Below are 13,112 nucleotides of genomic sequence, written 5' to 3'. Positions count from 1 at the left end.
TCATTACAACGCAACAGTAGGCACTTAACTTACAGGACCATTGTAAGGACTATTCCAAGATAACACTTTGCACACTCAGAAAGCTAAATGTTTATGTATTTGTATCATGCCTTCCTGCCTCTGAAGTGAGCCCCAGGATGGTTTACAACAAAAAAATACAATACAGTAATAAAACTCTCAGGCCAGTGCTAGCCTTTATAGGAGCCAGGTTTATAAGCCATCTCTGGTCTGGGCATTGCTACTATTTTCTTATAATCAGGAACAAAATCTGGAAACTTCAATCTAGAGGCAAGGCATGGGTGACATCAATGAGCTTTGGCAACACAACAACTAAGGTTGCAAAAACAAAAAGTGAATATGATAGCAGGCTGCATTAACACAGAGCACATGAGAAGTCATACTTCCACTCTATTCTAGACTAATCAGACATCACTTAGAATACTGTGTCTGGTTCTGGACACCATACCTTAAGGAGATTCATAAACTGGAACAAGTTCACAAATGGGCAATAAAAAGGGTGAGGGGTCTGGAAATCAAGTCCCATGAGGAACAGTTAAAAGAGCTGGACATATTTAGCTTGAAGAAGGGGAGACTATGAGGAGATCAGATATTTGTCTTTTAGTACCTGAAAGCGCTGACATATGGAAGAAGGAAAAGACTTGCTCTCTGTGGCTCCCAAGAGCAAAATGAGAACCATAGGCTTGAAACTACAGGTATGAAGGTTTAGACTAAAGGAAGAATGTCCTAACTGTAAGAGCTGTCCAGCACTGGAACAGTCTCCCTTATTTAGTAGTTTTCCAGCAGAGGGGGGAGAGCCACCTGCCCGGGTTTGCTGTAGCAGTTGCCTGCTTGAGCAGGGGGATGGACAAGATGACCTCCAAGTTCCCTTCCAACTCTCACATTCTACAATTCTACCTGATAAAGCTGCTGCTACTTTTTAGATCAGGGGTCTCCAAACCCCGGCCTGGGGGACAGAAGCGGCCCGCGGAGACCCTCTATCCAGCCCGCAGCCAGCCTCTGATCCCGAGAGCCTCTGGTCCAGTTGACCAAACACAACCAGAGTGGCACTTGTGAGGTAGGGAATGGGGGTCCATTTTAGTGTGTGTGCTTTATTTCTTGGGCTGTGTTGGTGCTTGGAGAAATCCTAGACATTTAAGACCATTCATTTCAGTTATTCATCTAAGTTCCATCTCTAATGTATTTAAATTTTATATTTAATTTTTTTTCCGGCCCTCAACATTGTGCTAGATATTTGATGCGGCCCTTCAGCTGAAAAGTTTAGAGACCTGTTTTAGATGATCAATCGGTGAAATGTTGAAATTTCGACTCCTTCTTTTACTTCATTCAAAGTATGAATTTCAAAACAAAGGACCTTTGGAGGTATCCTCCATTTATCCCAAAAATGGGTGTCAAAAGTACACTTGGCACAAGTCAGGATAAGCTCATGAAAAGCCATGCCTGCCTGCCTGCCAAAAAGCAGGTAATTCTGACACATCACAGCAAACAAGTACAGTGTGGTGCAGCTTACCATGGCCTTTATGCAACGATTCGAAGAAATCGTGACGAGTGAACTGAGGCTCCTCCTGACTGCTGACGCTGCTGATGTCAGAGGAAGAGGGCTGAGCATGTGGCACCTCAGACACAGATTCCTTCTTGCTTGCTAAATGATTGCTGTTGAGAGAATACATTTTAATATCTCTGATTTCAACCTGAAGCCTGGCGTTTCTCGTGTTGTCTTCTCCTGCCACAAAATTCTGGATGGATATTTCCCCTAGGTGACCCACCAGCAGCTCGGGGCTGCCTGGCCTACGGGGTATTGATACCACTGGAGACTCAATGTTCACATTTAAAATGAGCTTAATGGTTTCGCCTTTGGGGCGCACTGACACAAAATCCTCTCCGTCATTGTCCAAATTAAAGGGGTCCCGGGATCGAGGCAGAGTATCGAACAGAGACACCATTTCGGTGTACTCGGCGGTCTTGTTGGCCAGGACAATGGTCACTTTCGTGGCTGCGCTCTTCAGCATGCTGCGGAAGTTCTCCTCCAGCTCATCCATTGATAAAGTGATCTCCTTCAAGAACTTGGCCGAGTGGTTGTAATGCAAAGAGGCCATCTTGAGGTGAAGTGAACACTCCTCTTTTGACTGCTCTACAAAAGTGCAGCTCAAGGCATCCGGAAGGCTACCTGGGTCATCAAACTGGAGAAGTGAAGGTTTGGAGTAACCTACATCGCGAATGAGATTTTCGTACCCAAGTGTATTCCCAATGCTTACAACATACTGATGTTTAATGTTGTCCTGGGTCAAATCCATCAGCTGCAAGCAGCCAAGAGAGCCGTTGACATCTAGCCTGCTGCCCATGGAAACATTCACTTTGGTGCCACCAATGCTCGCTGTTGCAATTTTTCGGCCAAGCTTCTCCCCGTTTGTCATTGTAACAGTCCGAAGGAGAAGTATGTTTAACGAGTGGATGTCCACTGCTACTTCTACACTTTGAGCGTGTGTGGACTGAAAGGTTTCCTGCTCGCTTAAATTTCTTTCCGAGTCCGTCATTAATGGCTGAGGGTTGGAATCCTCTTTCTCCTTTGGGAAGGACTTCTGGAGGAAGCCGATCAGTTCAACGATCGTCTCTGGGTTGAGAACGATATCCAAGTTGTTCATCTGCACCGAGATCACTTGGAGAGTACTGTCCAAGTTCATTGAGGGACACTCTGCACTCACAAACTGGTATTCCAATTTAATTAAAGATTCGTCACTGGGCGGGAAATTGCTGGACTGCTCGCTTGAGGACACAGCACCTTTCTCGCTCAAGCCCACTCCATTGACCGGAAGGGCCTCGCTGGGCCCACTGACAGGCGACTGTGCCCTGCTATCTCGGAGACTTCCAGTTGGGACATCAAAACTGAGATTCTTGTGGGAAGCCATCAAGAGATCAAAATCAGAGCCGTATGTCTGCATGGTATCAACCAACAGCAAGCCATGGACAGTAAGTGAAACCTCTACATCATAAGGCCTCTTCACAAAATGGGCATTTGTGCCAAAAACCTTGAGGACAGAAATGTAGCGCCCATTGCTTTCAACCCCCAGCTGCATACAGTTGACCTGGAACTCTGCTAAGAGCAGTTGTGATTCCACAAGGACCTCTTTTGTGTGCTGCTCTACAATCATAATGCTCTGAGTTAAATTGACAACGGAACTGTGCAGATTTCCACGCTGGTCCATATCTGAGAAAATGTTCTCTTTCCCCAGCTGCAAAGTGCTCGGAGTCTCTGTGTCAGACGTGCTCAGTCTTCCAAAACAATTCTTCAGGGCCATTATTTTGTCCTCGTTGATGTGTATTTTCAAGTCTGGCAAATTCCCAGACAAGACCGCCCCAGGGTACTTGGGATCAGAGGTGTAGATCAACCTTCGTTCCAGCTGCAAGTGAACATTGAACTTCTCCACCACGTGGGTTGGGCCAACATCACTGTCCTGTGCATGCTTCCAGTTGTCCTTCACACGCCCAACCATGATCTGAAGATCCATAAATGACAAGCTGTAGGTCTCGTACATTTTTTTGCTCATCAGGTGGGCTTGCAGTTGTTCCTGGCTAATTTCTACTCCTGTAAACTCCAGTGTTTTGTTTTCAGCCCTGCTAGCTTCTGGAGGTGGGCTGCTGGGAGGAGTTGCAAGAGGTGTTTTGTACTCATCGTCACTCAGGTCACTCAGCTCCGTGAACGGACCACCTGAACTTTTCTTTTTATGCTCATCTAGAAATTCAGAAGGAGAAAAAAAGAAGAGAAAGGTTAGTCAAGCCAAAAGTTTAAAATGTTATTTTCTCATATTATGAAAATTATTTTTCTGCAAAAAAGATGAATTTTTTTTACAACTAAGTAAAAAAGCATGTTTAAAAAATTACAGTTTGCAAAAATCTTAAGACAATTGGCACTGATTACAAAAGAAAAAAAAGGTTATTGGTTTCTCTTCTCTTGTGTCTTCTCTTCTCTTAGGAGAGGTATTTTGTGCCATAAGCATCTCAGGGTGCAATTCCTAACCTTAGCTGGAACAGGCAGGACAAATGGGGTGCAACCAGCTGGGGTGCAACTCAGAGTAAGGGGATTTGCATCCCCTCACCCCATGCAACACTCCAGGCAGCCCTGTGGGGCTACTTGGATCTGCGCCTGAAATTTCATGGGCACAAATCCGATGGAGACCCTGCCACTCTTCTCCAGCATCTTGTACCCAGATATATCCTGCTTCTGAATAAATTCACATAGATTCTCTCCAGTTTAATAACACCACCACCAAATACTTTAAAGGGGGCTCTTGATTTTTATAAGAGTAATATTCCCTTATCAAAAGACATTTTTTAAAAGTACCTTGAGAATTTGTAAGTAACATTCTTCCCAGATCAATCACAACTAACACTGGATCAGCAAATGTAAAGTCATCAGGAAAGATCACCTGAGGGGCAGAAATATCAAGGCACACTGTCCAGCGTTTGCTGTCTTTCTGAAAGGAAAAAGGAAAGTACCTCCAAGCTTCGGAATGCTTCCTTTTGTATTTGTTAAGAACAAATCAAAATCTTATCATTTACCAGTTCACACACTGTTGGTTTGACAGGTACAACTTGCATGTTTTAGCACCCTTCCCTTTCTTTTTATAATCTCAAACCATTATTTATGCACTACTAGACACCAGACTTGTATTCCTTCCTCCCCCCCCCCCACCGTTTATAGACCTTTGCCCCTAAAACTTTTGATGCTTGAAAAAAGGTTTCAAGCTTAGAGAGCATGTGTCTGCCATGTACACTAGAAACATGGACTGCTGCCAAGAGGCTTCACCTCTCCATCTTGGAAAAGATAATGGAGAGGAGACAGCTAGCTTCTGTTCCTGCATGGGATGCCAGTGAGCACATATTCTTCCAGGAGTAACTCACCTCTAACCAGGTGACAGCCAGCACCTTAATGGAAGGTCTCAAAAAGAATACAACTGAAAGCATTAGCGGATTGGGAATGTATTCAAAGAGATTTTAAACTGACAAGATTTGAAGTATCTTTGAATAGTTTCACTCTCAAGTTGCAACACTAAAAACACTTAGTACCTAGGAGAAAGTTCCACTGAACACATGCATAGACACATATAGAATTGTGCCGTCCATTTGTTAAAGTTTTCAACTGTACTCTTTAATATTCTAATTCTGTTAGTACCTAAAACACAGCAAGATTTTCAGAAACGAGACAAGTAAAGTGCTTGAGTGGATCAAAGAAGTATAAATAGGATACTAAATATGAAAAAGATGGCGATACAAATATTGTATTTGTATACGATACAAACACAAACAAAAAAAGATGACAATACAAAAGAGCAAATTTCCACACTACCAATATCTGCCAAAAACAAGGTGATAGCCTCTCAGCTCACTTACAATGAAGTCGCCCACGAGCAAGCGGTCAATGGTTTGTCGGATTTCTGCCTTGGTCTGCATTTTGAGCTTGTTGTACTGCCTCCGAGCAGCTTCGGCCACTCTCAGCTCAAGCTCAGACTGATATCCAAAACCTGCAGCAAAATACACAAGAGTTGATGCATCTTTCAGCTTGCTCGGCAATGGATCAGACAAGAGTGGTTAACAAGAGTAGGAACGCAAGAGTTTGTCACGAGGAGCCTGAGCACTGTGCCCCACTAAAAGCAAATTTCTCAGTTTGCCTCCCTGCCAGCTCAGGTCTTTGGGAAAACTTTCAGAGGAAGTAACCAATAACTCCTACCAATGATGCTGCTGCTCTTGCTGTGGTCCTAGAGCAGAGGTCTCCAAACCCTGGCCTGGGGGCCACATGCGGCCCACGGCAAGCCTATATCTGACCTGCAGCCAGCCTCTTGTCCCCTGAAAGCCTCGGGCACACTCAACTGAACATGAACAGAGCTGTGCTCTGGTTGTGCCTAGATCAGTGGTTCTCATACATTCAGCACCAGAACCCACTTTTTATCTGTCAGAATCTGTCAGGACCCACCACAGTGATGTCATGACCAGAAGTGACATCATCAAGAAGGAAAACTGTTAATAATCCTAGGCTGCAATCCTTCTCACACTTACCCAGGACTAAGTCTCATTTACTGTCATTGTTAAAATAATATAATATAGTAGCTTGTTAAAAGTACAGATGTGTAACATTTCCCCAAATGCGGTCACATACAATGGTAGCATCAAGTCTAACATATTAAAAATAAAATATTGAAAAGAATGGGGACCCACCTGAAATTGGCTTGCGACCCACCTAGTGGGTCCCGACCCATGATTTGAGAAACACTGGCCTAGAGGTGTTCTGAGGCCAGAGAGGGTGAATGAATGAGCACATTCATTCATTTATTCCCTCATCTAAGTTCCATCTCTAATTTATTTATTTAAATTTATATTTAAATTTTTTTCCCAGCCTTCAACACCACACCAGATATTTGATGCGGCCCTGTAGCCCTCTAGCCAAAAAGTTTGGAGACCCCTGTCCTAGAGCACCATTCTCCCGCCCCTCAATACACTCCTGGTTAACAATCAATTACACAGGTTAATATTGCCACTAATAAAACTCTGTATCTCTATGGCACCTTTTGAGCATGCAAAGTGCTTCACATACATGATTCTGATATGATCCTCACATTGATATGATCATCATAATAAGTAGCATTATTATTATTATCCTAATCTTGCAGCTGAGGTTGAAAGTGGCTTGCCTAAGTAAGCAAAGTTTCATCTGAGGTGGCCCTGCCTTGCAGCTCAGTCTCCTAACCACTACGCTAGGCCAGTTGCATTAGTACTCTTGTTTCAAAAAGTTAAGACGTACTGACCTTACTGGCCTCCACTACTAAGTACTCTGAATGCACCGAAATAATTCTTTCTTGCTACTTTACAACACAAAACATGGAAAAGCAAGGAAAAGAAAGAAATGGCAAAACATATTGCAAATGGCAAAATTGCAAATGGCAAAACATAATAACAAAAAAGGTTGATTTTACCTGAGGTATGAACCCTTCCCTTGTAGAAGAAATCAGCTACTTTCTTAATGGCTTGTGGGTTGTAAATAATGTTTAGAGGTCTGGTACTGACTTCCAGGCGTCTCTCAAAATTGCTGCGGGCGGGGTTCCTCTCAAACAACATCTCAAACACAGGTACAGGTGGATCGGCTGCAGAATCAAAGCAGAACACAATGAACAGCAGCAGCCCCCGACATACCCAGTAACCCCCCAAAAATACATGGTAGAACAAAACATTTAAATCCTGCCCCTCTCCTTTCCATCCTCAAACAGGGCACTCTAGGAACAGAGAGCTCCTCAGGAAGTGGATTCCTAGAGTGACCTGAGAAATGAAGAAAGATCTCCATTCCTAGAACACTCTGCTGAAGGGTGGAAAGAAGAGCTACAGCACCAGTGCCAAGGGAGTCTTGGATGGTGAGCAAGCCTACCCCAGAGGCTCCTCCCACACATACCTACCTTCGAGAGTGCCCTCAGCGCTGCTGCTCCTGCTCCCCCAGAGCACTCAAACAATGGAGATATTCCTCCATTCACAGAGCACCCTTGTGGAGAGCGGAGCAGAGAAGCTGTGCACAGGGAACTCTTTAATGGACTAACAGGTGGAAGGGACGTCTGGATTTAATGGAGTTTTGGCATTGACACTCTTTCCTGTCTTTTCAGTTAAATCGAGTAGACACGGTATTATCTCAAAAGCGGACTTGAGAAAGAGGTTCCTTCCTGCTGCTCTCTTAATCAATAGGCGACATCTGACTTGAACCAAGACAGTGGCCATTGGATTAAAGTCTCAGGTGTATCTTGCAGCAGAAACACAAAATCTGACTTGGTGTTGGCAGCCACAGATTCATCTCAGTATTACCTTTGCTGACTACAGCATCTCTACAGGGCTTCTTCCCAGGGCTACCCTGGAGATGCCGCCAGGAATCCAAGTTGGGAGCCAATGTATGCAAAGTACATGCTCCACTACTAAGTCAGAGTTAGAATTCCCTCTAAGGTGTGCAGCTGCACACCTTCCAGCTGAGCTCCACACAACATGGACACTTGGCAACCTGAAGGTTTAGCAATGATGTAGGTAGTGCTGTGACAAGTTTCAAGGCTGTGCAGCTGACAAAAGGGGGGCACATAGGCGCGGACTCCTTAGGGGGAACATTGGTTAAGGCCCCTCCTCCGAGCTCTCTAATAACACTATAAGGAATGTCAACTGCCTGGAGGATTATAGTAAGAACATAAGAACATAAGAACAGCCCCACTGGATCAGGCCATAGGCCCATCTAGTCCAGCTTCCTGTATCTCACAGCGGCCCACCAAATGCCCCAGGGAGCACACCAGATAACAAGAGACCTCGTCCTGGTGCTCTCCCCTACATCTGGCATTCTGACTTAACCCATTCCTAAAATCAGGAGGTTGCGCATACACATCATGGCTTGTACCCCATAATGGATTTTTCCTCCAGAAACTCGTCCAATCCCCTTTTAAAGGCGTCTAGGCTAGACGACAGCACCACATCCTGTGGCAAGGAGTTCCACAGACCGACCACGCGCTGAGTAAAGAAATATTTTCTTTTGTCTGTCCTAACCCGCCCAACACTCAATTTTAGTGGATGTCCCCTGGTTCTGGTATTATGTGAGAGTGTAAAGAGCATCTCCCTATCCACTCTGTCCATCCCCTGCATAATTTTGTATGTCTCAATCATGTCCCCCCTCAAGCGTCTCTTTTCTAGGCTGAAGAGGCCCAAACGCCGTAGCCTTTCCTCATAAGGAAGGTGCCCCAGCCCCGTAATCAGCTTAGTCGCTCTCTTTTGCACCTTTTCCATTTCCACTATGTCTTTTTTGAGATGCGGCGACCAGAACTGGACACAATACTCCAGGTGTGGCCTTACCATCGATTTGTACAACGGCATTATAATATTAGCCGTTTTGTTCTCAATACCCTTCCTAATGATCCCAAGCATAGAATTGGCCTTCTTCACTGCCGCCGCACATTGGGTCGACACTTTCATCGACCTGTCCACCACCACCCCAAGATCTCTCTCCTGATCTGTCACAGACAGCTCAGAACCCATCAGCCTATATCTAAAGTTTTGATTTTTTGCCCCAATGTGCATGACTTTACACTTACTGACATTGAAGCGCATCTGCCATTTTGCTGCCCATTCTGCCAGTCTGGAGAGATCCTTCTGGAGCTCCTCACAATCACTTCTGGTCTTTACCACTCGGAAAAGTTTGGTGTCGTCTGCAAACTTTGCCACTTCACTGCTCAACCCTGTCTCCAGGTCATTTATGAAGAGGTTGAAAAGCACCGGTCCCAGGACAGATCCTTGGGGCACACCGCTTTTCACCTCTCCATTGTGAAAATTGCCCATTGACACCCACTCTCTGCTTCCTGGCCTCCAACCAGTTCTCAATCCACGAGAGGACCTGTCCTCTAATTCCCTGACTGTGGAGTTTTTTCAGTAGCCTTTGGTGAGGGACCGTGTCAAATGCCTTCTGAAAGTCCAGATATATAATGTCCACGGGTTCTCCCGCATCCACATGCCTGTTGACCTTTTCAAAGAATTCTATAAGGTTTGTGAGGCAAGACTTACCCTTACAGAAGCCATGCTGACTCTCCCTCAGCAAGGCCTGTTCGTCTATGTGTTTTGAGATCCTATCTTTGATGAGGCATTCCACCATCTTACCCGGTATGGATGTTAGGCTGACCGGCCTATAGTTTCCCGGGTCCCCCCTCTTTCCCTTTTTAAAAATAGGCGTGACATTTGCTATCCTCCAATCTTCTGGTACCGTGGCTGTTTTGAGGGACAAGTTGCATACCTTAGTCAAGAGATCTGCAACTTCATTCTTCAATTCCTTAATAACTCTTGGGTGTATGCCATCAGGGCCCGGTGACTTATTGATCTTTAATTTATCAATGAGGTCTGAAACATCTTCTCTTTTAACCTCTATCTGACTTAACTCCTCGGTTAGGAGGGGCCGTTCGGGCAGCGGTATCTGCCCGAGGTCTTCTGCCGTGAAGACAGATGCAAAGAACTCATTTAATTTCTCTGCCATCTCTAAGTCTCCTTTTATCTCCCCTTTCCCTCCCTCACCATCCAGAGGGCCAACCGCTTCTCTGGCGGGTTTCCTGCTTCTAACATATTTGAAGAAGCTTTTATTATTCCCCTTAATGTTGCTAGCCATGCGTTCCTCATAGTCTCGCTTGGCCTCCCCTATCACCTTCTTACATTTCTTTTGCCACAGTTTATGTTCCTTTTTATTCTCTTCATTAGGGCAAGACTTCCATTTACGGAAGGAAGCTTCCTTGCCCTTCACAGCCTCTCTAACTTGGCTGGTTAGCCATGCGGGCACTCTCCTGGATTTAGTGGAACCCTTCTTTCTTTGCGGTATACACCTCTGCTGGGCCTCTATTACTGTTGTTTTAAGCAGCCTCCATGCACTCTGGAGAGACTGGACTCTTTTTACCCTCCCTTTCAACCTCCTTCTAACCAGCCTCCTCATTTGAGGGAAGTCCGCCCGTCGGAAGTCAAGGGTTTTTGTTAGAGATTTGCCTGGTATTCTTCCCCCAACGTGCACGTCAAAACGGATCGCAGCATGATCACTGTTCCCCAATGGCTCAGTAACGTTTACATCTCTAACCAGGTCCTGCGTACCGCACAAAATTAAATCCAGAGTCACCTGTCCTCTGGTGGGCTCCGTGACTAGCTGATCTAAGCCACAGTCATTTAGCACGTCAAGAAATCCGGTTTCCTTATCGTGACTATAGTGTTTAACACTAACTATAGTGTTAGTTAAAGTTAGAGATGAGTTGACTGTTTGAAAGATGAAGACCACCTGCTCGCATAACAAGGACTAAAACAGATATTTACGTGACTAGCTTAGTATCTTACAAATCAAACAACATTTATACAGCTACAGGTTTCTTCCCGACAGCCACCAGTTCATTTTCCACTTCAGGACTATAGGAGTTGCAGGCTGAAGGTTTTCTATATGCTATTGATATTAAGAACTGGTTTAAGCATATTATAATGTAGGTAAAAATCTGCTCAAAAATGAGAACATTACCAGTACTCTGATTACTTGTGTCTGAAGAGCAGGTCTGGAGACCAACAGAAGAGACACAGCCAACTTCTTTTTGCTAATGAGAAAGAACAAAAATTAGACATACTTTTATACATGTAAACTCTTTTGAAGCAAAATTTCTTATATTGCACCAAAATTTCAAGAACTTCTAAATAGCCCGGTGCTTTCCGCACTGGGCCACTGGGTTGCCCAGGAAACCCAGGGCTGGACTGAGAACTGCTGCCATCTCATTCCCCCAGCTCTTGTGGCTGCTTCAAGTGGCACTGAGGTGGGGTGATGACTGACAGAGGCTTCTTTGGTACCTGCAGCCTAACTTCCTGAATCTGTCGTCCACTGCCAGGTTCTCCCTGATAGCCATTACATTGGGCCTACTCAGTGCTGGGGTTGGATGCCAAGAGCCCTGTGGTAAAACCAAACTGAGCTCCCCAATAGTGTACTGGGTGCAGCCACTGCTACACAGGGTCCTCTGATGGGCCAGTGCCCAACACACCTGATGGATGCCTCTTCCTTCCTTACAAAACTGGACCTGCTCCATAAGATCCACCAGCAGCCAAAGTCCTAGAATAGAGCAACCTATGGCCCATAGGTCAGATTCGGCTACCAGCTGAAGTCATCCGCCCACACTGAGCCATTTCTTGCCCGGAACACAGCAACTTGGGCAGGAGGCTTTGCCTCCCAAGCTGAGCTCAGTGCAGCCACTTCCAGCTACTCAGCAACCCAGAAGTTTGACAGTGAATGTCCGGTCCCTATAAGCAAAAAGGGACCTGCCCTAGAAACCTGATTGCTTTGCTGTTGCTGCATTTAGCTGTACAGAACCCACTCTGACAGGCCTCCACCTGAGAAGGCAGCATACACATCAATCTACCAAACAGATACATTTGACGTACAGGATTAGGAAAGACAAGGACAGGGAATATGGTGCCTTCTGTTGCCAAGTCTCGTAGGAAGAGGCTACCAAGCTGAACCCTGAAAAGGGAAGAATTCCTGCGAGGAAGGGTTTCGGCCAAGATGGTAACTCCTGTAAAAGAAAATAAACACAAAAAAGTCCAATGTTATGGCAAATTCAGAACAGCAGCTGTGTTAAGCCTAGTGCAGTTAAGAGATAAAGGGACTTTTAATTTCTGACCCTGGTCAGGACTGATGCAGGGGGTGCTACCTCAATGCTTATCCTTGCACTGCTTTAAGAATAAGGTTTATCCACCCCACTCCCAGCATGGCTCAGTCTTGCAGCAGGTTGACATAAACTAGCCAATGACATACCATCATATTACCGTATTTCCTCTACCCAGACCTGGATGGGGAGAGCCCTACCTCTCCCAGGGACATTTGAAAAATCTGGTCCTCCGGGACATATCTAGGTAGGTGGGGTATATTTCCTGCTCATGCCTGTCACATGCAGCAGGCCAGACTCTGCACAGTCAATCCCACAGAGGGGTGTCCATTGCAGTTGCCAGTCTGGGGTGACCTGAAAGCCCACTATCCATACAGCTATAGATGTGTGATTTACTTAACTCTTTCCTCTTCCCTATTACTTACTGCTTGATGGGTCTATTCTAGGCAGCTCACGCTACTTAAATCTGCTTTTGCAAGGCATATACTCCAAAGTGGCTGCACGGCTGAGCAAGCAAAGCACTGCAGCCACGACCAAGCATGGTTTTCAATACCTGAAAATTCCAGCTGCATAAAAGCACTTTCATGTGCCTGCAGACTCTTCTTCTCTGTATGCAGCAAAGTGACGGAGCCGCCTTGCAGCTCGAGATTTAGCTTTGCAAAGATGTGATCCCTCTTAGTGAAGGTATTGATGTTCGATACGTTGGCTGTCGGGTCAAAAAATTCATCCGCCCCTAATTCAGTGGAAGGAGACAGGATGTGCTTTAAAACGCCACTGCCCACAAGCAAGTCTGACCAAATGTAACCACAGACAGAAAATCCTGTCCACAATTGTGTATTATTTTCAATACACAGCACGAATACGTTAATAGTGTGTGTTCATCTGCAATAGCATTAATTGTTTTGAGCACCATATCGTTAAGAAATGGTC

At 45.3% G+C, this 13,112-nt stretch overlaps 1 protein-coding gene across 1 annotated transcript in view; it reads right to left on the bottom strand.

Annotated features, from left to right (window-relative positions):
* VPS13D (vacuolar protein sorting 13 homolog D) overlaps positions 1-13,112 on the bottom strand; it is a 136,506-nt gene that overhangs the window by 99,288 nt on the left and 24,106 nt on the right. Inside the window, exons 13-19 of the mRNA XM_066637903.1 lie at positions 12,736-12,915; positions 11,959-12,089; positions 11,054-11,126; positions 6,984-7,151; positions 5,407-5,537; positions 4,358-4,490; positions 1,529-3,748 (exon numbers count right to left, since the gene is read on the bottom strand). Coding sequence (XP_066494000.1) covers positions 1,529-3,748; positions 4,358-4,490; positions 5,407-5,537; positions 6,984-7,151; positions 11,054-11,126; positions 11,959-12,089; positions 12,736-12,915 — 3,036 coding nt within the window. The remainder of the gene's footprint in view (positions 1-1,528; positions 3,749-4,357; positions 4,491-5,406; positions 5,538-6,983; positions 7,152-11,053; positions 11,127-11,958; positions 12,090-12,735; positions 12,916-13,112) is intronic.

The sequence above is a fragment of the Tiliqua scincoides genome, chromosome 9 (assembly GCF_035046505.1).
Source record: "Tiliqua scincoides isolate rTilSci1 chromosome 9, rTilSci1.hap2, whole genome shotgun sequence".
Lineage (NCBI taxonomy): Eukaryota > Metazoa > Chordata > Lepidosauria > Squamata > Scincidae > Tiliqua > Tiliqua scincoides.
The sequence above is the reverse complement of the archived record's forward strand: the minus strand, read 5'-3'. Positions and strand labels throughout refer to the sequence as shown.